We start from the raw sequence: 24466 nt of genomic DNA, 5'->3' as shown, positions 1-24466 counted from the left end.
ACATGAAATCTCATTTTGTTATTGTATCTTGTAGTATATATTGAACCAATCGTGTGTTCTTAAGAGTGCTCTTCATTTTTAACTTAAGCTAAGATGTCATATCATTGAATAAAAGTTTGACTTGATGACAGTATAAAATAATGCATTTCGGCAACACAATGGTGATCTTAAGAACAATTGTTTGATAACCCATATAGCGGGTGGCGATTCGCTAGGTTGGCGAACTATATGGAGTAATTGTATAGTGTACAGATTCCTCCTGGGGTTTCTGTTGACGGTAGATGTGTGTGGATGTAAAATCGGGTGACTGTTAATAGAGGGAGCTCTGTATATCAGTTTTATATCAGTCATTCCTACTTCTATCACATTATTTGTCCTGCATTCTTTATGCATAAGTTCGATGCATCCATGGAAATTAGAAATGGAGAAAAATGTGTCATTAATGTGACGATTTGTTTACGACAAAATAATACCTTATTAATTCCATGGAGTCGTACATTATATATTGAACATTGGATGTCACTATTTTGTTTAAAGGTCCATCGATTGTAAACAAACTACTGCAAACCCTTTTGAAAATAAGCGGCATTTTCAATAAGAATATACGCCAATAGCCATCTACCGAATCATGCAGACACCTATAATTATGTGGATTCTGAGAACTTTTTGATTTAATTGAATGGAAAATATTATAGGAGTAGCGGCAATTTGTCTTGGTATATCATCACACCAAATAAAAAGGGTACTGCCAACCACAGGGGGTAAAAATTCCAATATGGCGACTGTCGTCCCTTTCTCTGTTTTATAGTAAATATCCCAATTTTTTAATAATTTTTCAAATCTCGTATTTTCTGAAAAAAAATCGCATGACTGTCATGTATGCTCATCAGTTCATCCACCAAATACAAAAGCTGTATGACAACATCCATTGTCATTGTCAATTGGCCCCCTGTGCTGCTAATGCAAACTTGGGCGGTTTTTCCCAAGGCAAAACCCAGTCTGGCCTAGATCTTCATTACTTTTTTTTAAATAGATAAATACATAAGTTATGATTACAACATTAACATCATTGATTATATTGGAAAAAAGAAAAACAGAAAACTTGCAATGGTTCCACTTTCAATTTATACAATATTACAACGACAAAGACTCTTTAATACTATTTCAATCAACGACGGCCGATAACCATGGAGCCCGAATTGTTGACTCTGTAAAATAAAACACAAAATCATTTGGATATTACATAGGTTCATGGAGATGTGTTAGAGAAAGCGATGTTCATTTTGCTTACTAATTACAATCCATAAACTAACTGGCAGACAACTCTTTTTACTCAATAACGTATTTTTTTAAAATGAATTTATCTGGCGAGGAATCCGTTTCTAGATGACACTCTTAATATGACGTTAACATCTTCAGCCTTAATCCAAACCTTTCTTATCTATAAAGAATAAAAGAATAAAGAATATTCTAATAAATAATAAAGACTTATTACGGTTTTTCGCAGATGTAATTCAGCAGTCCGTGTCCGTGGTGGTGATGGTGGGACGTGGACACGTGGCCACATGACTCGTCAGACCATACCAGGTCCCGATCGTTTTCCCACTTCAGAGCTAGACAATTCTTGGTGGTATTACCGTCCGGCTCGCCCGTACCCCACTTAGAAAAGGGACCAACATTGATACCAGTCTCTAGCCATCGCCAAACATTCTCAAACGCAGTGTCCGAACCACCAATGAAGAATTTATTAAAGTGGAAATCTGTAATGAAAAAACATTTATTTTCATAGAACAACCAAAAAGCCATTAATCATTTTTTATTTTCATATTCAGGTAATACAACATATTTGATATTAATAGTTTTTTGGTGATGTGGAGAAAACCGTTGTAACATAGTAATGCAATGTTCATTTTGTATTGTCATTAATTATTACATGGCTTAACTTTCTTTCGTGCACGAATTTCGCAATCATGATAAATCCGCGAACGTCTATCTTCGCGAATGTTTATAAATATTCCTTATAATGATATATACTTCCATTTACTTTTGAAATTTGAGAAAATTAATCTTGTTTTCAAAAAAAAACTAGCGAGTAGCCGCGAAATAAATTTGGTTTACTGTAAGCAACAGACATATGACGTGAACCACTTAAGATATACCTACTTAGGAGATATAAAGATATTGACCACAAGGAGAGGGAATACGTACTTTTAAAAGCGTACATAATGGTGGAAAGAAATTCATGTTTTCCCTCGTTATCGTCCGTCATCAGCCATCCACCTTTATTTTTGCAATCATTCTGTTTGAACACATCACACATAAAATCATCAAAGTAACATGGATATTTTTATTAGATTGGGCGTATGGCGTTATAATTGTATGGTCGTAAAGGCGACTTAATCTGGGCTATTTTTTTCTAAATGACTTTAATCTTCATAACGTTTCCCCTGACATCGCATGACGTTTTGCCTTCAGCTGAGCGTTCGCCCTTGTGAGGAAGGGTCTGGCCGATACATATTATAGTCTATATAAGTGATCGTTTCTGTTTCTGCTTGGCGCTTAGCACAATAAAAATGGAACGACTGATCTTCCCATAGTCAGTCAGTTTAATATGATCGGATGGGTGGGTGGTACTTGTTTTTGTGTCTCTGACGACATGCTTCAGAGAGATAACATTATTAGAGGGCAAAATTTCAAAACACGAACATACTGCAGCCTCCCAGAACAACAACACACACTGCATACACGGGAGGCCATCTTTTAATGACCCAATAAACCAAAAAAATATTGTTATAAGTTAAACAGGGGAATGACCAAAAGAATACATAACATCGGACTTAAAACTCCCTTAAATAAGACGACATTTGTTGCTGCGGATACAAAGCTACGTAACGTTGCTTGAAGAGGATACTACCTGGTGAAAAAAAATCGAAATTGAACGATGATAAAGACACTGCTCTCTCATCTAACACCCACATGTCGAGGAAATATGTTTAGATAGGTTTAACCGTTACTTTATCATTACTTACAGAAAAGGTATCACCAATATGTCTAATTTAAACCATTGTAATACAATTGTAGATATTACCGTTAACATTCATAGAAGTTTTAAAGAAAATTTAAGCAAACAAAAGCATAGAATACTAGGTAGGAACTGAAAACATTGTTTCTCTTAGTGAATATCTTAAAGCGAATAATACTGTATTCACTTTCATTAATCGTATATTTAAAGAAACTCAATCACAGTAGTGACATAATGTGCAAAACCTTTGTTTTAAGCGAGTGTATCTTTAGCGATTTGATAATCCACACACCTTTTGGTTGTGATTTTAGTACTTACCTCAGACGCGAGCCATGTCTTGGCAGTGTTACTAAACCACAGACAGTCCTCTTTATACTGTGTCCAGCCAGGCTCACATGGTCCCCCGAACACAATCCCTTCAACGAGAAATTATTGGATGAAATATCAAATTGAAAGGAAATCTTGGAAAGGAATTTATATACGCTTTAAGCTTGTTTTCCAATTTACAAAATTTTAATATTTTATGCTTTGTTTTTATATATATAAATCAATAAATACGGTGTATACTAAAGTAAACCAGTTTAGGCATGATAGGTTAAAGAAATTCAACCTTCACGAACGTTTGGTCTTGGTAATTTTGCATTACAACCCTACCTGAAAAATAATACATATTTTTGCAGTTATCAAGAGAAATACTGTCCTTTACTGTTCATTCTTGTAAAGGGGAACAAACAACCAATCTCGTATCATCGTCAAACCTTCATCAATACCGTATATTTTCAATATCATCCTTTCTTAACTTGATTTCTATAACCAGTGTTTCATTTTTTATTGGAATGCTATTGTTGTTACTGGTTTTATCATAGGCAAGTATCATCAAGTATAAGCCATTAGATTGACGCTTCATTACAAAATAAAATCGCAAATACTTTTTTTGTGATACACAGCATGAAGACAAATAGTGCGAATTATGTCGAAATATATAAAATGTTGACAAAATGTATTGTAATGTATTCATAATTTCATTGATTAAACATATTTACCACAAAACAGAAAGAAGATAGCAGCTCTCATGTTTACTCCTCGGTCCACCGTGTCCAGACAAGTCGTCCAACAACTGTTCTGGTTCCCATATCGCCCCTTTCATTATGTGTGTATATGTGTCGGGACGAAATGTCCAAAAATAAAGAGACACACCAAATGCGTGCGAGTTTTCTTATCTCACAATATCATCAAGCTTCTGATACACACAGTACAAATGGTCATTCCCATGTACTCCTTCGTGACAAGAGGTCAATTATAAAGTCTTATCGATGGTGGAGAAGTGCAATGTGAAGAATTTAGTACTATATAACAATTTCTATCTTATTATTAGATACACAATTCGAAGTTTCGTCATAGAAAGCTTACTCCTCCGAAACACCTTAATCCTCTATTCTCCTTGAACATTTTCATGTGTATCGATATTGTTCTATCGAAGATTTCTTTTCAAGGCGGTGTTCTTTTTGTTAACTGCAACATGCTGTTTCTTCATTTGTATAATGATATGATTCAAAATGCTTTTGCTTGTAAAAGTTTCAATTTGTTATTGAAAATTAGGCAATTGGAATAACCCATCTTGCCTTAACGTTGTCGTTTTCACTTTCTCGGCCAAATTCATTTATTTATTTTTCGTGTTTCAGGTTTTGGTTGATTGGCATTTTAAAAATTATTTTTGAATCCTTCCGTCCTTTAGGTGGTTAATATCGAAACAAATCATTTGTTTTACATCATCGTATTTTTTTCATTTAAAAATTGATTCAATGACTCAAATCAACACACAAGGCAAGACCATATGTTTCTTGAAAATACTTTGACGGAGCATACTTGTAAAAAGGGTGTGCGCACCATTTTAAGTTCTATATCAAATGATTTAGAACGAGTAAGCGTACTAAAAAGCCTTTGAATATATATTGCGAACTTACTCGTTATGCATGTGGAGCTACATCCCGTCAGCTGTACTTATCGTCAGTTATATCAAGGTTTAAGAGCGAAAAAAGAACATAACGAGAAATTTACATAACCGTCAATATATGTTTATTATACTCCTGATTGATGACATTGTTCCTATCTAACCGACCACTGGCATTGGTGTGGATGCAGTGGCACTGAAACAGAGAAAAATCAAGAAAATAGCTATGATCTATTTTAATGATTCGACCATCAGTGGAAAATATGCTGATCTCCTTTGTCTGATGATTATGATTTCAACTTCTTTTTTCATTTTAGTTTACTTCTTTAGCGTCTATTATTTTCAAAGATTAACTTAACGTATAATAAACATTGTATTACAAAACAAATAGTATTCACTTTTAATGTTGACGTACTGTAAAAGTGTGTTTATTTTAAACAACGCTGAATGTTTAACAGCTCTCGCTTCCGTTATATAACCACCGAATAACGCTAAATTACATACACGCTCATATCATACATTTTCTTTATTTTCTTTTTATTTTTGCATTTGCAATAACAATTGACTGAGCTAAAATAAGTACATTTACAGCATATCTGATCACTTTCGCAGGTTACTTTCATTTGTCAAAAGAAAATTAATTTACATCCGATTTAATAACTCTAAAAGTGCATATCTTCGCATATTACAGAGTTAACTCCCTTGCAGGTAGGTATCCACTGTGACGTCATTACTTTGTGAGCGCAATTTACGTCATTTTTCCGAAAACTATGACGATATATTCGTAAACATATGACGTCACGATCAATACCTACCCACAAGGACAGTTTACTCTTTAATATACAAATATGGAATGCCTCCTTGGGGTTACATGCTGCTTGAGATAATTTTGGTTTATTCACCCGATCGCTGGGAGTGACATCACAAAGCAGCCATGGTGCAAATACTTACTTTTGCTCACAAATGTAGTTATAACGAGCCGTACATCTGTCATCCCTCCACACCAGATTGTTGTCAGCGTTCATGTAGAAGGACATACAGTTGGCCGAATTATTACCGTCGGGCTGTCCGACATCCCAGAAAGTTGCCGGTCCAATCGCATGGCCAGACTCGAACCAACGCCAGCTATTCTCTACGGCCAAGTCATTGCCGCCCAGCCAGAAATGGCCTAACTTCCATGCTGTTCCAAAAATCACATAGAATCAATACAGTAGAAAGCTTAAGTACAAAAAATATTATCAGAATTTAATATTGTCTTAAATCGTGTGCGGAGACACCTTTCAACAATAGCAGAGGTTTTGTTTTAAAAATATGTTTTAAAATATTGTATACGACTACAACACACAGCATTTAAAGAACTGCCGATTTTCGAAGGGTGGTTCCCGTGGTGACAACCATGATTTTATTTTGTAGTCCCTTAATTTCTAAATGGATGCTCTCGTATCATATCTGAGGTCAATGTACGACAGGTACATCGGAGAAGTGTAAAGTTACTTACAGTGAAAGATATTAAGGTAAGTTTTCAGGAAGCTATGTTTCTCTGCATTGTCATCAGTGGACAGGTAGCTACTGTGCCTCCTACAGTCTGCCTGTTATGTCAGATAATAGAGCAATGAAATGATTGAGTGAGCATTAACATCAAGACTAAACATGGACATATTATGGTTAATGTCATACCTGAGAAAGATACACTGGTCGTCTAAAGAAAAACTACTGAACAGATTTGTAGGTTAGTATTGTAGCGACGTCATTATGGCTGGGATAGGAGAGAAAAGCAATGAAAGGGTTTTGGTCGCAGCACTGGAGCGACGCACATAAACACCACGAGGGGAAACTATTAACATGAAATAAAAAAAACAAAAACATACATTAGGAAATATCAGCAAAACAGTGCATATGTTGTATCAGAAGACAGTGATAACGCTTATTAATCCAGTAATAATGTTTACAGCATTATGATAATTAATGTCATCGGAAAACAAACCTCCGCATCATTCCAATCCTTTTTTGAAGCTCCGAACAAAAAACATTCCTGATTGAATTCGATCCAACCTGAAGGACACGTACTGAGCACAAGGAAAAATCCTGAGAAAAAAATAGTGAGAAAAAAAACACAAATGATTCTTATAATTTATTGGTTAAAATTAATCTAAAATCAGAAAACTGGAAATCATATAATAAATGACACATTAAAACTTTGAATGGTCGCGTATCGGTTCTCGGCAAGTTTCACATGACGAATTCAGAAACGTTCCTTGTAATTAACTAAATATTCACCATCGCAATTTGTAAATATTTTGAATTATATATTATATGAACAGTGGATTATTTGAGATTAGAACAGGATAAATAATGTAAGGAAATGATTAAACCTTAGTTTCTACGTTTGTCTCAAATATGAATATGTCTCTCTAACGAAATTTATGAAACATGCTTTAGCAGCATCTTAATCTTTTGAATTCACTAAAAAATTTGGAGACATAAAAGTATTCAGTTTAATTTACCTGAGAATGCTACACTAGTAAAGAGGATCCACGAGGCGGCCATTTTGAGAGTGACTGTGTTAGTAACCTGTACAGAACTGGTCTGAGATAAAACCTGTGTCACGTCTCACATGTGTCACATGTGGCGGTATCAGCACATATTTCTTGTCGGTATATTATAGACAACACATTTAAACACGTATCACTAACTCGGACCTACATGTATAAGAAATGAGTAGTATTACTTAACGAAAATATCTTTTGTAGAGACAATATATTGTATATAAAAGCTATAGAAGAATACGGTACACGATAATAAACTGTCAATTTTTACAGAAATACATCCAATACATGATAAACCAAAGAATTCGAAAAATGCATTACTAGCAGTAAATGTTTTAAGCGAGACATCGGAATTACCATGGTTCTTATAAATTATTCACCAATTCTCCGTACGGAAAAGTACACTGCATGAATGGAATCCTCTATTCTGTTACATACATGAAGTAGACGGAAAACAGAAAACATGTCAAGTACATACAAAAGCTAAACAGGTGATGCAATGGGATCCTTTAAATTATTTACTTACAGAGAGTTTGTTCATCAATATAGGAATTATCTTTTCACACACAGATAATTATCAAAAGTGTTTTATCATAAAATCAATCAACACACAATCCGCATACTAGATACTATGAAGCCAGACATTTTCACGGAGAAAATAGTCTAGGGATTTCGTTAGGCTCTGTTTAAATTCAATTCGCAAAGTTATAAGAGATTGGTGCATTATGTAAAGGTACCGATTTAGTCAGATCGCGATATCATGATAGAAAATGTACATAACAAGAGGTCCATGGGCCTTAACGGTCATCTGATTATTAGTACAATACAACATAGTCGTTTAATGATTTTAGCCTATTTGACCCCTGTGACCTTGATTGAAGATCAAGGTTATTCATTTGAACAAACTTGGTAGCCATCATCCCAGCATGTCACAGGCCCAATATCAGGTCTCTAGGCCTCTTAATTATTCATAAGAAGTTATTTAAATATTTTAGCCATTTTGACCCCTGTGACCTTGAATGAGGTTTAAGGTCCTTCATTTGAACAAACTTGGTAGCCCTTCATCCCAGCATGCTGCAGGCCCAATATGAGTATGCTGGGCCTTTTCGTTCTTGAGAAGAAGTCGTTTAAAGATCTTAGCATATTTGACCCCTGTGACCTTGAATAAAGGTCAAGGTTCTTTATTTGAACAAACTTGGTAGCACTTCATCAAAGCATGCTGCAGGCCTAATATCAGTACCCTGAGCCTTCCGGTTCTTGAGAAGAAGTCGTTTAAAGATTTTTTTTGACCCCCATGACCTCGAATGAAGATCAAGGTAATTCATTTGAACAATCTTGATAGCCCTTCATCCAAGCATGTCAAGGGCCCAATATCAGGTCTCTAGGCCTCTTAGTTATCGACAAGAAGTTGATTAAAGGTTTTTAGCCTATTTGACCCCTGTGACATTGAATGTAGGTCAAGGTCATTCATTTGAACAAACTTGATAGCCCTTTATCCAAGCATGTCAAGGTCCCAATATCAGGTCTCTAGGCCCCTTAGTTATTGATAAGAAGGTGTTTGAAGGGTTTTAGCCTATTTGACCCCTGTGACCTTTAATGAGGTCATTCATTTGAACAAACTTGGTAACCCTTCATTCCAGCATGCTACATGCCAAATATCAGTACCCTTGGCCTTTCGGTTATTGAGAAGAAGTCGTTTGAATGAAAAGTTTACGCACGGCATACGACGCACGGCTTACGGCGCACGACGACGGATGGTGCATGATGACAATAGGTCATCCTGACCCTAAAAATTGAATTTTCTCTTTTTCAGTCAAAATTGATAACATTATCTTACTAATGAGTACAACTATGCGATGATCTTGATCCTTGTGTAGAAATATGTATGTATCATATTGAACGTTGTAGATGAAACAAAGCGAAAAGATCAAACTTCCAAATCTTCGAAATACGTTTGGTGTCGATTATAGTTGGTGTATATTATCTAGAAATCAATTCGTAAACTTCTATTTAATTGAGAGAAATGCTGTAAAATAAACGATATAATTGACATCTGGACGCAGTTGTTCAAAGGGTGAGTAGACTAATCAAAGTTTAATGACAATTTTCAGAGTAAGCTATTACAATTCTTGTAATGCTAACTTTACAAACTTTTATGATATTGTTCATATCTTTCAGTTCATTCATTAGATGTTTATTCGCTGCTCTTAGTGACGATATGATCATCGGTTTTGTAGCAATTGAAAAAAGGCACAATCAATGTGAGTCAGCTAATCAATCAGAGTCTGAAAAAAATCAAATGTCATATGTACGGAAACTAAATTATAGAGTGACTCATGGGTGACTAATTTCCCACACTAGTAACTACATAAATAACTTCAGTTGTGCTGCTTTGGATCGTGTTCTGTCTGTGTCCTGATCTTTTTTAATTCCACACAAGATACAAAAATACATACATATCTTTTATCTATCAGACAAATGTCATACCTTGGTTTGACCCATGTCACAAATATAGTTTCATGTTCTATATAACTCCATGCATAACAGATAGGAAAAAAATACAACAGATCAATGAACATACACAAATGATCAGCAATGACTACATATTCTGTATATTGTCTTATGATTTGCAATTCTTATCGAAGTTAATGATATCCAAACCACGTCATGCTATTGTTAGTAAAGCCTTATGCTTTCATAGAGTTATTAAAAAGTTTACTTCCTGTCATACTGACTTGCTTTATAGGCCTTGTCGATACTGAACCAGACGTTTGTCTTTCCCACAACCAAGACAAGATGGCGACATGTTTTTTGCTTGTGGTCCTTATGTGTTCAGGTAACGTTTTTTATATACTATTTTGATTGACTTGATGCTCGGATTCGCGTGAAAATTCCTGATATCAATCATGAGATAAACAGCGCGCATTCTTCAACTAATTATTTAGGGAAATTTACCAATTACTTTGACCGATGGCCAACAAACTGACTAGAAACGCTTGGAACAAATACTAAAACTGCGAGCAAAGTTGTAGTATTTGCTGAAGTTTCAACAGCTTATCTTTAGATATAAACTTTACCGGTTTCAGATTTTTTTTTTATATTTTAACCATCTTTTGTTGACATTATAGTCCAAATAACTGCAAAATACTTTTTGGGTACAAGAACCGGAAGTGGGTGGGCAACTTCGGTAAAAATTCGATATTGCTAAAAATAGATCTTCTTTGGCCATTTTTGGTTTAAAGACTCTATAAAAATTTTAGTCAAATTTTTAAGTTACGCATATTCCGTCCAAAAGCAGAAATAAATACTTTTGATAATATGATACCGTTATACGAAATTGAGCAATAATTTTTTTTTTATAAAAGTTTTTTATCACATACCGGGTACCGTTATTATTGTGACGTTTAAATTATTTTTAGAGTTTTGTAAATTTTAGTCATAACCGCTTCGCGTTAGGTTTAAATGTCTGTATATCCTAGCACAGTTTCCCGAGTGCGTAAATTCTCCTTAATATTTGCCAATCACGCGAAATTTCATTTAGCCTATATTGTGCAAATATAATCTGAGTATTTAAATATGAATTTCACATTCATATGATGCTGGTCAAACTATAGATTCAGGAATGGATACATCAAAATTCCTTAAACTAATGTTTTCTCATCTATAACATCAACCCTCCCAACATAGTCACTACGTCATAGCTCGTCAAAACGCGCAACAATTCATTCATAAAAATGAAAACACAATCATGTCTGCATTATTCGGTAGCTAACCTCGTCATCGTGGCCGGTTCTTGCTAGGCCTAGTTTTCGTGGCTAAATATTCCTAGTCTAGACTAAGCCTAGTGCTCAGTTGAACGCATGAATAGGAACAGTTTAAAGACATCGGAATTAATTCGTTTCCTATCAGTTGAGTAGATAAATCTACAGTTTGTTTCTTAAATCATTTTGGCTAGGTTTTATATCTGTACTGTACCGCGAGCTAACCTTAGTCGGCGAATCCGTGGACGATCGAACGCAATATTTAATTGATTGATCCAGAATTCACGGGAAATGCTCTATTAAACTATATTCAACCTAATTCTAAAATTTTAGCTTGGTATTTTATGAATGCATTTCAAATGCAGGTGCTGTGATCTTGATTTTTTTTTATATCATGATAGTTCGACTGCAGAAGAGATTTCCCTAAAATGCGTTTGTTGTGTGAAAAGGAAATTCTTGTATCATACATGTGTGATACAAACCAACAGAAAATGTTCAGCGAAATTAGTTGTATCACTATTGTAACATAGCATATGTATGTGATAAATGCAAAACCACCCATATGTGGTGATCTGACGAGTGGGACGCACTCGTTTGTTGCGCGGATGGAAAATATCACTCGTGTACTAGCACAACAAACTCATGCGATCCTACTCGTCAGATCAACACACATGGGTGGTATTGCTTATAGACCAAAAACGAAACCCTCGAGATGGCAACATTAAATTATCGCTTGTACAGGCCCCTGGGACCTTTTGATTTTTTTTTTGTAGGTATCTTACAGGGTTTCTGTTATAGAACTATAAAATGCACATGGCTTTTGTTAAATTCGTTCATGGGCAAATTCAACGGACGGAAGGACGGAATTAATTCGTTTCCTATCAGTTGAGTAGATAAATCTACAGTTTGTTTCTTAAATCATTTTGGCTAGGTTTTATATCTGTACTGTACCGCGAGCTAACCTTAGTCGGCGAATCCGTGGACGATCGAACGCAATATTTAATTGATTGATCCAGAATTCACGGGAAATGCTCTATTAAACTATATTCAACCTAATTCTAAAATTTTAGCTTGGTATTTTATGAATGCATTTCAAATGCAGGTGCTGTGATCTTGATTTTTTTTTATATCATGATAGTTCGACTGCAGAAGAGATTTCCCTAAAATGCGTTTGTTGTGTGAAAAGGAAATTCTTGTATCACACATGTGTGATACAAACCAACAGAAAATGTTCAGCGAAATTAGTTGTATCACTATTGTAACATAGCATATGTATGTGATAAATGCAAAACCACCCATATGTGGTGATCTGACGAGTGGGACGCACTCGTTTGTTGCGCGGATGGAAAATATCACTCGTGTACTAGCACAACAAACTCATGCGATCCTACTCGTCAGATCAACACACATGGGTGGTATTGCTTATAGACCAAAAACGAAACCCTCGAGATGGCAACATTAAATTATCGCTTGTACAGGCCCCTGGGACCTTTTGATTTTTGTTTTGTAGGTATCTTACAGGGTTTCTGTTATAGAACTATAAAATGCACATGGCTTTTGTTAAATTCGTTCATGGGCAAATTCAACGGACGGAAGGACGGACCAAGAACCACGATCGAAGGCGATTTGAATAGTCCACCATCTGATAATGGTGGGCTAAAAATTAAGTATTGGATAAATACGATTATACTCCTTTGGCCAAATCAAATTTGTTTTTCCCGTTAAATCCAAACAGTCTTGTTGCCATCCTCCAATGAAATCTGACTGATGACAAATGACCTTTGACCTTTGACCAGTAGCTTACAACAGATGACCAATGATTTTTGACCAACCAATGGCCCACAGATAACATGTTTTATACCAATATGAATAAAAATATAAAGGCTTTTGTATTACAGGTTTGAATCTGGTTCTAGCGTCGTGTCCTGTCGGGTGGGTTGAATATAAAGAAGAAGGAGAATGCCTGTTGTTTGTGACAAATACATCCATGGGTTGGCACGAGGCTGAGGTATGTCATTTGTCAATAACATTTCTTTATTATAGAATGATTTTGGAATAAAGAAGGAATTTCAATAAACGGGAACGTAGTACAAGTATAATGCTCAATACCGATTGATTATGCTTTAGGCAATAACTTTCTCTTAAAGATGAACCACCAAATCTTGAATAAAGTATTCCAATACTATAGCCCAGTTACAATTTACAAACAATTACTGTATAGCTGTCCATTTTAGCTTGTGAAAAATATCGTGATTTACTGATTCGAACTGATTCGTGGGGTCATTTAGACTACAAGCTATAACTTGTACAACCATGATCTTGATAAATTTCGCGAGGTATTAAACTTTAGTACTATAGACCGGTTACTATTCACTTCATCAAGTACTATAACCCGGTTACTATTCACTTCAACAAGTACTATAGCCCGGTTATTATTATTATTATTATTCACCACCAATCATTGTACCCCGGTTATTATGCACCATCAAGTACTGTAGCCCGGTTATCATTTACCACTAAGTACTATAGACCGGTTACTATTCACTTCATCAAGTACTATAACCCGGTTACTATTCACTTCATCAAGTACTATAGACCGGTTACTATTCACTTCATCAAGTACTATAACCCGGTTACTATTCACTTCATCAAGTACTATAGCCCGGTTATTATTATTATTATTATTCACCACCAATCATTGTACCCCGGTTATTATGCACCATCAAGTACTGTAGCCCGGTTATTATTCACCACCAAGTACTATAGTCCGTTTACTATTCACTACATAGTACGATAATTCGGTAACTATTCACCATCAAGTATTGATGTCCTGTTACTATTTCACCTCAGCACGTTTGCAGCAGTTATCAGAGTTACTTGGTGACGGATGACAACCAGGAGAAACATGCCTTCATCAAAATATTCCTCAACATTTTCAAAAGTAAGTACTTTAAAATAGCTTAATCATTACAAGTGTATTACGCATGTTAAAATGAAAGTATTGATGCTGTTTTGCCTTCCAATGGCCCGAATGTAAGAGCGCAGGTGACCTTTTCCCGTCCGTGCCGCGAATCGAATCCTGGCCGGCTAAGCGAATGCCAGTGGCGACTGGTTTAACCTAACACTAGCACCACCTGACCAGAATGACGGCAGTAAGTTGAAAATATATCATGCAGAACATCTAGTTTTATAACTCCTATATTTTTGGGAGACGCTTTATGAATTCAAGCTTTGTCAAAGTTTCCCTTGCTTCCAAAACGTTGGGTTTTCTTAATTACTTTTTCCATATCTTTAGTGATGCCAATAAGAAAATGTTTTTCTTCTTCTTAGCCTGGCACTTAGCACACTTCTGGATCGGCGCCAGTGACTTCATCATCGAGGACCAGTGGAGATGGTTAGAGACAGGCGTCTCGATAGGATCAACCTCGTTTTGGGCTCCAGGACAGCCGAATGGCGATACTGATCAAGACTGTGTGGCAGCAATGGTTAACGCATCCAATACTCTCGTCTGGAAGGACTATGGATGTCACGCCAAGTACCACTTCATCTGCGAAAAGAAGTAAGATATGGGTAATATCTTACATGGGATAAAGAGAGAGGAAACCCCCCCCCTCCTCCCCCCCAAAAAAAAACACTCTTAAAATTTTACATTCAATGTCAAAATTTGTTTAACCTCATCCTCGATATCCAAAGGGTTACAATCACTATCGCTATATCCACTTCTGAACTGTATAATAGTAAAAATGAAAACATTTTAAGAGAAAAATTAATAATAATTGGCCTACAAAAAGAATATAGAAAGTCCGAACGATTTTCAACTTCAAAATTATAGAGTTTAACGTTATTCGCCTATTTTAATGAAAAGACCAAACTACTGCCACATATTATTTGTATAGATGTTTTAGTTGATTATCATCATGCATTTATAATAACGCTGCCACTCAAACTATCTATTTCAAATTAAGTAACAATAGTTAGAAATTCATACTATATGATAGCGTTTTATGAATTTAAAGATAACTCTGTATTATGCATGCAGGTTTTATTTTCCTGAGAAAGATAGACACATATCCTAACTTCACTTTAAATATGAATAGTGTATAATACTCCCTGTTTAATGCGATTTTAGATTCATATTTCAATTCCGCATGTTTTGGTTACTTCCTATGATAAATCATTACGATTTGAACACCTTTCAGAGCTGCAGAGGAGCAGGCAATTATTGGCTGAAATTGTGTGTTCTTTGTATAAAAACTACCTAATAAAATGTTATGAATTAATAACGTTTTTCCTCCTTAATGCAATGACAAGAGACTTTTAACCCCCGTCGAAATAGTGTGTATATGATTGATTCATTAGACTGTTAAAGATTGGGTAATACCTATACTCTTATATCGTTGTCGTTCTTTCGAAGAGACAACAGCAAGATATTTCAACCTTTTGTCGACATTTAAACATGGCCAGTTAAGACAAGGAGGACACTGATATATTTTATTGTCACAATGCACAATTACACGTGGCGGTCATATCATATAGGTACTAATCTCCGTTGTTCTTTGATTACAAAAAATGTGGTCCTATTTGATTTAGAACGTTTTTTGTTGAAATTTGCGTGTGGTGGTCATATAATATAGATACTAATCTCCGTTGTTCTTTGATTACAAAAAATGTGATCCTAGTTGATTTAGAACGCTTTTTGTTGAAATTTGCGTGTCGTGGTCATATAATATAGGTATTAATCTCTGTTTTTAATTGATTACAAAAATGTGGGCCTAGTTGATTAGGAACGCTTTTTTGTTGAAATTCGCGTGTGGTGGTCATATAATATAGGTACTAATCTCCGTTGTTCTTTGATCACAAAGGCGTGGTCCTAGTTGATTTAGAACGCTTTTTGTTGAAATTTACGTGTGGTGGTCATATAATATAGGTATTAATCTCTGTTGTTAATTGATTACAAAAGCGTGGTCCTAGTTGATTTAGAACGCTTTTTGTTGAAATTTGCTTGTGGTGGTTATATAATATAGGTATTAATCTCTGTTGGTAATTGATTACAAAGGTGTGGTCCTAGTTGATTTAGAACGCTTTTTGTTGAAATTTGCGTGTGGTGGTCATATACTATGGGTACTAATCTCTGTTGTTAATTGATTACAAAGGCGTGGTCCTAGTTGATTAAGAACGCTTTTTTGTTGAAATTTGCGTGTGATGGTTATATAATATAGGTATCAATTTCAGTTGGTAATTGATTACAAAGGCGTGGTCCTAGTTGATTAAGAATGCTTTTTTTGAAATTTGCGTGTGGTGGTCATATAATATAGGTACTAATCTCTCTGTTGTGGTCTAGAGTTTTTGTAATTTAAAAAACAAAATGGGTCCTAGTTGATTAAGAACGCTTTTTGTTGAAATTTGTTGGTGTATAAGAACGTGGTTATATAAACTCTAGGTACAAATCTCTGTTGTGTAATTGATTACAAAAAATGTGGTCCTAGTTGATTTAGAACGCTTTTTTGTTGAAATTTGCGTGTGATGGTTATATAATATAGGTATTAATCTCTGTTGGTAATTGATTACAAAGGCGTGGTCCTAGTTGATTAAGAACGCTTTTTTGTTGAAATTTGCGTGTGGTGGTCATATAATATAGGTACTAATCTCTGTTGGTAATTGATTACAAAAGCGTGGTCCTAGTTGATTAAGAACGCTTTTTTGTTGAAATTTGCGTGTGGTGGTTATATAATATAGGTACTAATCTCTGTTGGTAATTGATTACAAAAGCGTGGTCGTAGTTGATTAAGAACGCTTTTTTGTTGAAATTTGTTTAAAAGAAACAGTTTTGATACTGATTTTTTTTTATTTCTTTTAAATATTCATTGATGTGACATTCCAAAACATGGAACAGATGCAATATACTTCAGCATTATAATTCTTTTTTGCGTTATTATTATCTATATACCTCTTAGTACTTGGTATATCATATAGATGTACTCAAATCATTTTGTTCTCGTGCTGAAAGACGATCTATGAACAATACTTGGCAGTACAGTGCCATTACATTTGTTATTACTGGATTGAGGAACAAGTTGAGTTTACAAGGAAGAACAAGATGATATAATGATTTTAACGAGTGCATAATTTCGAAAGGTTAATATGTTATTTCTATAACAGTTTTGATAAAAGTTAATTTGAATAGAATCATCCTTATGAATATTACAGGATAAAATACTGAATTTAGCTGGTCGCTTTGCCATTCTAAACCTTCTACCAATAGATAACTTTTAGAGAATACTAAAACAGGGTGATCAAATCATTGCTAATGTTTTGACACACGAAGAACGCCTATTTCTTGAGATCTTGTGTAGCAATTAATTTGATTCGTGATTTTGAAGGAATTATATATCTGCTTGCATAATTCTAAAAACAAACATGATAATATTGCGATCAAGAAAGGGAATCTCAATCCAGGATAATGTATAAAATTGCTGTGTTAGGGAAATGGAACATCTAGAGATAACGTTATTGTACCCAAATTGATACTATACCCAAATTGATACCCAAATTGAGAAAATAGCTGAAACAATTGTTTTGATAAAGTTTACCTCATTTCTCAGTGGTTATACCAAAGATACATCATTTATTAATAATTACGTCTCGTTTTATGCAACTAATTCTGTTATTTCTTCTGAAATATAACTTTGAAATTGATAACTTGCTCTGAAACGTGTTAATCCCTAGAAATGTGACCGTGCGACAATTACTATTCGTACTATAATGATGTGTTTTTTTCAAAGCGTAAGGCCTCCTCAAAGAAAATTTTATTAAATAATGAAATTTAAGATATAAACACTCAACAGAAATAGAAAAAATATAGTTGACTTATTTATTTTTTTTTATTTAATCAAGTGCAAATTGTTCTTTGTATAGCGTTATTTCTCCATCTTAATTTTTGCTAAAACTGTTACTAGATTCTAATATCTTGTAACTTGATTGATCCATAATTATGTTTGTAGCATTTTAAATTTCGACACATGCTATTAATCGTTTTAACAGAAAAAATAAGCACTGTAATAAGACAAACCAAGCATCAAAAAAGTGTGTATGCTCTTCTTCAAAACAAAACAGAAAAAATGAAACACACCAAGCAACAAATGTCATATAAGAGAAATCTGCGTGTATCCATTAGGGTACAATGACGTTAGAATTCATTTAATTTGAAACAATGCATCTCGGGTGAAACTTTTTTCAATAAAGCTTTAAATCAAATGTGAAATGTGGTAGTTGTATAGAACAAAGTTATTTACATTACGCCCCGTCCGATTTTTATCGTTATGGCTGTTTTAATGTCATTTTAATCACAACGGTCACAACGTTGGTCAACCAACCAAATTCCGAATAAATTATTATTCACATTTTAACTTAACTTCGCATGACAAGTGTTCCAAATTCTGCTGTCCAATATACTATAATATATATACAGATATTGATATTGCGAATACCTACGATACTGGTTATCAAAACATATAGTTGTCATTTACCTATGTTTACATTCCTTCAGAGTATTAGAAAGATAATTTATATACTTTATCAAAATACATACATAAAGATATTACGTGTACTTAAGCTGCATTGATGACTGTGCTAACACGCACACACACACACACCACACACATACGGACCTATAATTCGGTCACGCATGGGGATGAGGTTCAAACAGGATTAACTGCACGACTTCTCTAATTGACATCTGGTTGGACAACAAAGTCTAAGACTTGTTAGTGTGGACATATTACAAATGTGAATTATTTCAGGAACGTTATCTAACAAATCTATAATCAATTAGGTTACTGGTGTCTGTCATAGATCCATAACAACATTGTAACCAAGATAAGACATGGAATGAACTTGGCGTTTCTATTTATGTTCACCGACATCTACACTTACCAAACCATGACACCATTAGAAAACCTTTCCTCGTTCTAGACCAAACGGTCTTATCTTATTATGCAATGTTCTTGTTTGCGACCTGGCATTTGACCTCGTTTGTCCGAAATATGCGTTCACGTCACTAGCTGTCGGATTTCCAGACAAGTGACCAAGATGAAGGCGGCGATAATACTTTTATTATGCGGTAAGGTTCCTTTACTCTTTGGTGAATTGCTTTGATTTTTGATGTGTACAACAATAATTAAATTTATAATCAAATTCATTGTTTTCTTCTGCAAACCAATATAACTAGATGTCACTGTTTTGTAAATTATATCCATCTATATACCATAATATTAACTGTATCGCCAGATCAAACAGTAATACCACCGCCGTGTGTCTATAGTACGGGTAAACATTCGTGTGTTTATTCCCCAGGTTTGGGCGTGGTGTACCCTGCCTGTGAGCCCGGCTGGACCGAGTATAAGGAAGACTGTATCTGGTTTAGTAACACACCAAAAACATGGATCGATGCAGAGGTAAGATGACACGAAGTATTAGACATTTAATATTCATTAAAGTAGACCCTTCTCATGCGCTGATTGCAAATTGTTGTTGTTTACAACAGCAAAACAAAGCAGGTAACCTCAAGACATTGGTATGGTTTGTTCTGTAAACAGCCAGTATCGTTTAATTACGTGCCAGATTTAGGAAGCCGTGGAAAGTTCCCGGAGTAAAACCACCCTCTGTGTGTATCACAGAAAGTGGGGAGCATTTTATCACACTCTTAATGCATTTAATCTCCTTCGAGTTGTTACTTGGACTTGAATTGATGGGTATGTGTTTGACTTTAGACTACTTCATATACTGGCCTGTTATACACTGACTATTCAATACAAGGATTTTTTTATGGAAAATATATCTAAAAAATAAATTTAAAATGTTCCATTGTTTTCTTTTCAACAGTTTGACTGTCGCAAGAAAAACTCCTGGTTACTGTCTGACGATAGTGAAGATAAACACGATTTCCTGTCCAACATTTTATATGCATTCAGAGGTAAGACTATCTCTACCGACATGTATGTAAAACAAGTGGCCCAAGGGCCTTAACGGTCATCTGACTACGTTGGCAATAACTCTTTAGGAAATTGATAAGATATAGTGTCATGGTAGCCATCTTCGATTTGGAATCAACCAGAGATGTAACAACACTTTGTCGGGACCATGTCAGGACATTTCATGCAAGTTTCAGCGAATTCGTACCGGTAGAACTTGAGAAGAAGTTCAAAATGTGTTTTCAAGATGGCGGCTGTTGCGGCCATCTTGGATTTCGGATCGACCCGAAAAATAATAATACTTTTTCGGGACTATTTTAGGATCATTTCATGCAAGTTTCAGCAAAATCGCACCGGTAGAACTTGAGAAGAAGTTCAAATGTGTTTTCAAGATGGCGGGTGTGGCGGCCATCATGGATATCGGATTGACCCGAAAAATAACAACACTTTGACGGGACCATGTCAGGATCATTTCATGCAAGTTTCATCCAAATTGCACTGGTAGAATTTGAGAAGAAGTTTAAAATGTTAAACGTTGACGCACGGCGCACGGCGGACGACGATGGACGAAACATGATGACAGTTAATTAAAATATCATTTCAATTGTTACAAATAGATATGAAATAAAACAGTATGTGATACAATCTAATATGTTAGCATAAATTAAGAAAAATGGTGGCCTTAAAGATGCTCCACCGCTGACGAATGGTATTTTTTCACTATTAAAAACAGGAGCAGACGATTTTGTATTTTTCTTCAGTTACAAAAGTTACTTACTTTACACCATTACCACAATTAGAATGTTTGAGCTTCTTATTTTACTTCAAGTTAAAAATATGAAAAATAATTAACATCCCGAAAAAATTCCGTACCACTAGATCCTATATGGAATGAACTACTGAATGCGCATGCACCAAAGGCAAACTAAATTATTTTATATTATATTTTGTGTTAATTAGACTATTATATACACGATTAAACACGAATTATTGTTCAAATGATGAATATCATTTATGCTCTGTCGGCGGTGGAGCATCTTTAAAAATCATCCAACAATTATTTCACTCTACCAGCTCCCTCTTTAAACGGGATGCTCATTGTATGATTATGATTGAGTTTAAAGTTGTATTGCTGCTAATTTCACTGCAACGATATGTGACTTAAACATTTGATGTTTAAACATTGACATGTAACTTGATGATGATTTAGCACCCCAAAAGCATATGTCGGCCTATAAGAGAGCCAAAATCTAGGGATCATATATTCATCGTTTTGAATAAAGCGCCTTCAATCACCGCCATGTTCAGTGACTTCGGGTTTTGTCGGATTCCGAATCGTATCACGTGGCTGACGTTCGACACGACCTGCACGTGGTGAGCCAGGTAACTAGCGTAAGCTCACATGTGGTTGTTTACGTTTTCCTTCTGGCTAATATGAGCAAATCGTGCTGGTATATGTCAACAGATTGAGTATTTGAAACATTCAATTTACACATTGCCGTAAAATATTGTCTATCTAATATTGTAATGTGCGAGCATTATCTTCTTTGTAGATAGAGTCTGCTGAGGTCGACCACATGTTTTGTTTATGAAAAATTGTTGACATTTTCTCTTGGTTTCACAACTCTCGTTTCACTTCGAGATTGTCGCGACGATGTTCGGAAGAGTTCAGAATGATTCGGCATCTTTCGAGCCTATTTTTCACGTGAACACGTTAAAAAGATTTTTTACCTTTATAATTAAAAATACTTCCAGTGCTGCAACTTTATAAAAAGTGGTAAAATTAGAAAGTTTAAAAATCAGGCAGACGGAGAAAAATATGCATAACACTTAAACAGTTTGCACTATGACAAAAAGAGCGAAAGTTATAGACCATACAACTTTAAATAGTGATTTAAGTTGTTCTGTGGTGGGTTTTTGTAAACTAACTAAACATATCCATCTGTAATGGACCTAGACAATCTATAAAATATGTCTTCTGCTTAATCATAAAATCTTTTTACTTTCTTTTTTGTCTACATGTATATGTGTTGCTTTCATCCATGTCCCATCGGCCACAGGATATGTGTAGCAAACGATATAATACTACCAACAACCAACTATTCTATATTTGACGCAACAATGGATACCTACCCACGAGGGAGGTAAGTCTGCCGGAATATGGTAACCAAACCAAATTGTTTTATTTTTCAGTATTCCACTTCAACCACTTCTTCATTGGTGGCAGTGATATCACTTTTGAAGACCAGTGGAGATGGCTAGAGACTGGACGTAATCTCGGTCCATTTACAAGATGGGGGATGGGTGAGCCGGATGGTAACAACAGTAAAAACTGCTTATCGCTGAAGTTTGAGAACGATCGAGATCTCGTCTGGTCTGATGAGACTTGTGGATATCATTCAGATCATCCACATGGAAACAAATCAAATGTACATGGCGCAGAATACTACATATGTGAAAAACCGTACGTACACTTATGTTAGATAAGTTCATCGGGGTATGAAAAAAATCCAAAATATGTTATTAGTGGCACCATTGCTTATTCCGTCTTTGCATATTACAGAGTTAGCTCCCTTGCGGGTAGGTATCGATTGTTACGTCATTATTTTGTGACCGCAATTCACGCCGTTTTCTCCGAAAAGTATGACGTTACGCTCGCAAACACGTGACGTCACAATCAATACCTACCCGCAAGGACAGATAACTCTGTAATATGCAAATACGGAATAATTCATTTCTCAGACCACTTGATAAAATACGGACAATTTCGTTGATTTTAAAGGATTATTTTTCCAAATTAATAACCAACATCGATGTGACGTCACGACAACATCCAATCTTAAATAAACAATTATTTTTGATACTTTTGGGTTGGTATGGACGCATACAATGGACATAAGATATGAAGGAACAGCAATGTATATAACGAATATTACCATACCTCACTTTCATTTAGAATGCTCTGATTGGATTAAATTTGATCAAATGACATTAAATGAGTTAGATATCTCACCGGAATGGGAAGGCAAGGGAGATTACTCCGGGGAAAAAACCCTGAGGGAAATAACCCCTTGGAAGCTCAGCACGTCATTGGAAGTTGACATCATCTGCAACGTCAACCAACTATGGCAACGCTGTTGCTTATTTTTTGCAGCCCAACGAATATAGCAACGTTGATGGGAAGAGATAAAGATAGCTTGTTGATGTAACAAATTTATGAATTTCTTTTAATTTTGTTCGGTAAAAGAAAATAATATTATCCCTATGTGTCGAGATACATCTCTGGAGAGAGTTATTTTCTCGAGGGCGAATCCCTCCACAGAGGCGGCCAAAATTGTGTGTTATTTTTCGTAAAACTAATTAATGGCTATTTTTAAATTATCAAAAACCTTTGTGTAGCAATTTCATTTAGCGTCTGTCAAGATCTTTTAAAAATAGTTAGGATTAATCGACGTTTTTATTCACGTATTTTTGCTTTTGCCATTTCACTATTATGGTACATTTATTCCTGGGTCTACAAGAGCACTAGATAATACTAGATGCACAAGCAGCCTATCCCTTCCCTAAAGTATCATTTCACTTGTAAATTGGTAAATGCACCGACGGAAAAGACTAATTGTCATTCGTGAAATATAACATTATTATATATCATTTTCCATATATATCATATATTAATTAGACATGCATACATTGGCAATAACACAAAACCCTTGTATATACATAATTACACTAAACACTTAACAATGCCTTATTGTCTTGCAGGCTACTCAACACAAATGGACCTAACGTTGTGGGTCGCTAGAAGTTGGATTAATAAAACCATCAGTTAAAATGTAAAAACTACTTCATTAATAAATCATTCAACTACATTTAGCTTTGACTTGTTTTGTTGAATTTCTTTTGAATGTCGTTACAACCTTACAGGTAAAACTTTTCTTCCATCTTTTTAAAGTTTTATGTGCCGTTATTTCATATTCACGAATAACTTAAAGCTCTTGATATTGTATTCACCACGAAACATTCGAAACATTTTGTGAATTACAATACTTACAATGCAATGCATAGGTTTTGATTTTTCGAAGTTAAATAAGAGCTCAAAATGTACTGACAAAATTAAGATTTACTGACAAAAATAAGATTTACGTCTACAATGCAGTGACATGAGTACTCATGGTGAAACGAAGAAGCGGTCTGTAATTTCATTTCACATTTTTCCA

At 35.0% G+C, this 24466-nt stretch overlaps 3 protein-coding genes across 3 annotated transcripts; 2 read left to right on the top strand and 1 right to left on the bottom strand.

The window, feature by feature from the left end:
• Positions 1–1107: 1107 nt before the first annotated feature.
• Positions 1108–7614, bottom strand: LOC138318106 (C-type mannose receptor 2-like). Its single transcript, XM_069260255.1, has 10 exons — positions 7478–7614; positions 6958–7058; positions 6472–6562; positions 5925–6153; positions 5142–5169; positions 4066–4162; positions 3341–3438; positions 2209–2299; positions 1496–1760; positions 1108–1208 (listed from the first exon to the last, which is right to left on the bottom strand). The coding sequence occupies exons 1-10, from the start codon at positions 7518–7520 to the stop codon at positions 1169–1171; spliced, it is 1083 nt and encodes a 360-aa protein (XP_069116356.1). The 5' UTR covers positions 7521–7614; the 3' UTR covers positions 1108–1168.
• A 2112-nt stretch (positions 7615–9726) lies between these two features.
• On the top strand, positions 9727–15563 carry LOC138320682 (perlucin-like). The gene is made up of 5 exons (XM_069263840.1): positions 9727–10355; positions 13179–13288; positions 14131–14221; positions 14611–14839; positions 15480–15563. The coding sequence occupies exons 1-5, from the start codon at positions 10187–10189 to the stop codon at positions 15508–15510; spliced, it is 630 nt and encodes a 209-aa protein (XP_069119941.1). The 5' UTR covers positions 9727–10186; the 3' UTR covers positions 15511–15563.
• A 3682-nt stretch (positions 15564–19245) lies between these two features.
• LOC138320676 (lactose-binding lectin l-2-like) lies at positions 19246–24118 on the top strand. Its single transcript, XM_069263828.1, has 5 exons — positions 19246–19399; positions 19633–19733; positions 20161–20251; positions 22443–22713; positions 24012–24118. The coding sequence occupies exons 1-5, from the start codon at positions 19369–19371 to the stop codon at positions 24049–24051; spliced, it is 534 nt and encodes a 177-aa protein (XP_069119929.1). The 5' UTR covers positions 19246–19368; the 3' UTR covers positions 24052–24118.
• The last annotated feature ends 348 nt before the right edge of the window (positions 24119–24466 follow it).

The sequence above is a fragment of the Argopecten irradians genome, chromosome 1 (assembly GCF_041381155.1).
Source record: "Argopecten irradians isolate NY chromosome 1, Ai_NY, whole genome shotgun sequence".
Lineage (NCBI taxonomy): Eukaryota > Metazoa > Mollusca > Bivalvia > Pectinida > Pectinidae > Argopecten > Argopecten irradians.
The sequence above is the reverse complement of the archived record's forward strand: the minus strand, read 5'-3'. Positions and strand labels throughout refer to the sequence as shown.

Excerpts from the sequence above, each read along its gene's own strand:
- LOC138318106 (XM_069260255.1), bottom strand. The coding sequence starts at position 7,520 with ATGGCCGCCTCGTGGATCCTCTTTACTAGTGTAGCATTCTCAG. Across the intron at positions 7,059-7,477 it reads TACTAGTGTAGCATTCTCAG|GATTTTTCCTTGTGCTCAGT; the intron begins GTAAATTAAACT and ends TTTTTTTCTCAG. Across the intron at positions 3,439-4,065 it reads TATCTTCTTTCTGTTTTGTG|GGATTGTGTTCGGGGGACCA; the intron begins GTAAATATGTTT and ends TTCTCGTTGAAG.
- LOC138320682 (XM_069263840.1), top strand. The coding sequence starts at position 10,187 with ATGCTATTGTTAGTAAAGCCTTATGCTTTCATAGAGTTATTAAAAAGT. Across the intron at positions 13,289-14,130 it reads TGGGTTGGCACGAGGCTGAG|CACGTTTGCAGCAGTTATCA; the intron begins GTATGTCATTTG and ends ATTTCACCTCAG. Across the intron at positions 14,222-14,610 it reads ATTCCTCAACATTTTCAAAA|CCTGGCACTTAGCACACTTC; the intron begins GTAAGTACTTTA and ends TCTTCTTCTTAG.
- LOC138320676 (XM_069263828.1), top strand. The coding sequence starts at position 19,369 with ATGAAGGCGGCGATAATACTTTTATTATGCG. Across the intron at positions 20,252-22,442 it reads CATTTTATATGCATTCAGAG|TATTCCACTTCAACCACTTC; the intron begins GTAAGACTATCT and ends TTTATTTTTCAG. Across the intron at positions 22,714-24,011 it reads TACTACATATGTGAAAAACC|GCTACTCAACACAAATGGAC; the intron begins GTACGTACACTT and ends ATTGTCTTGCAG.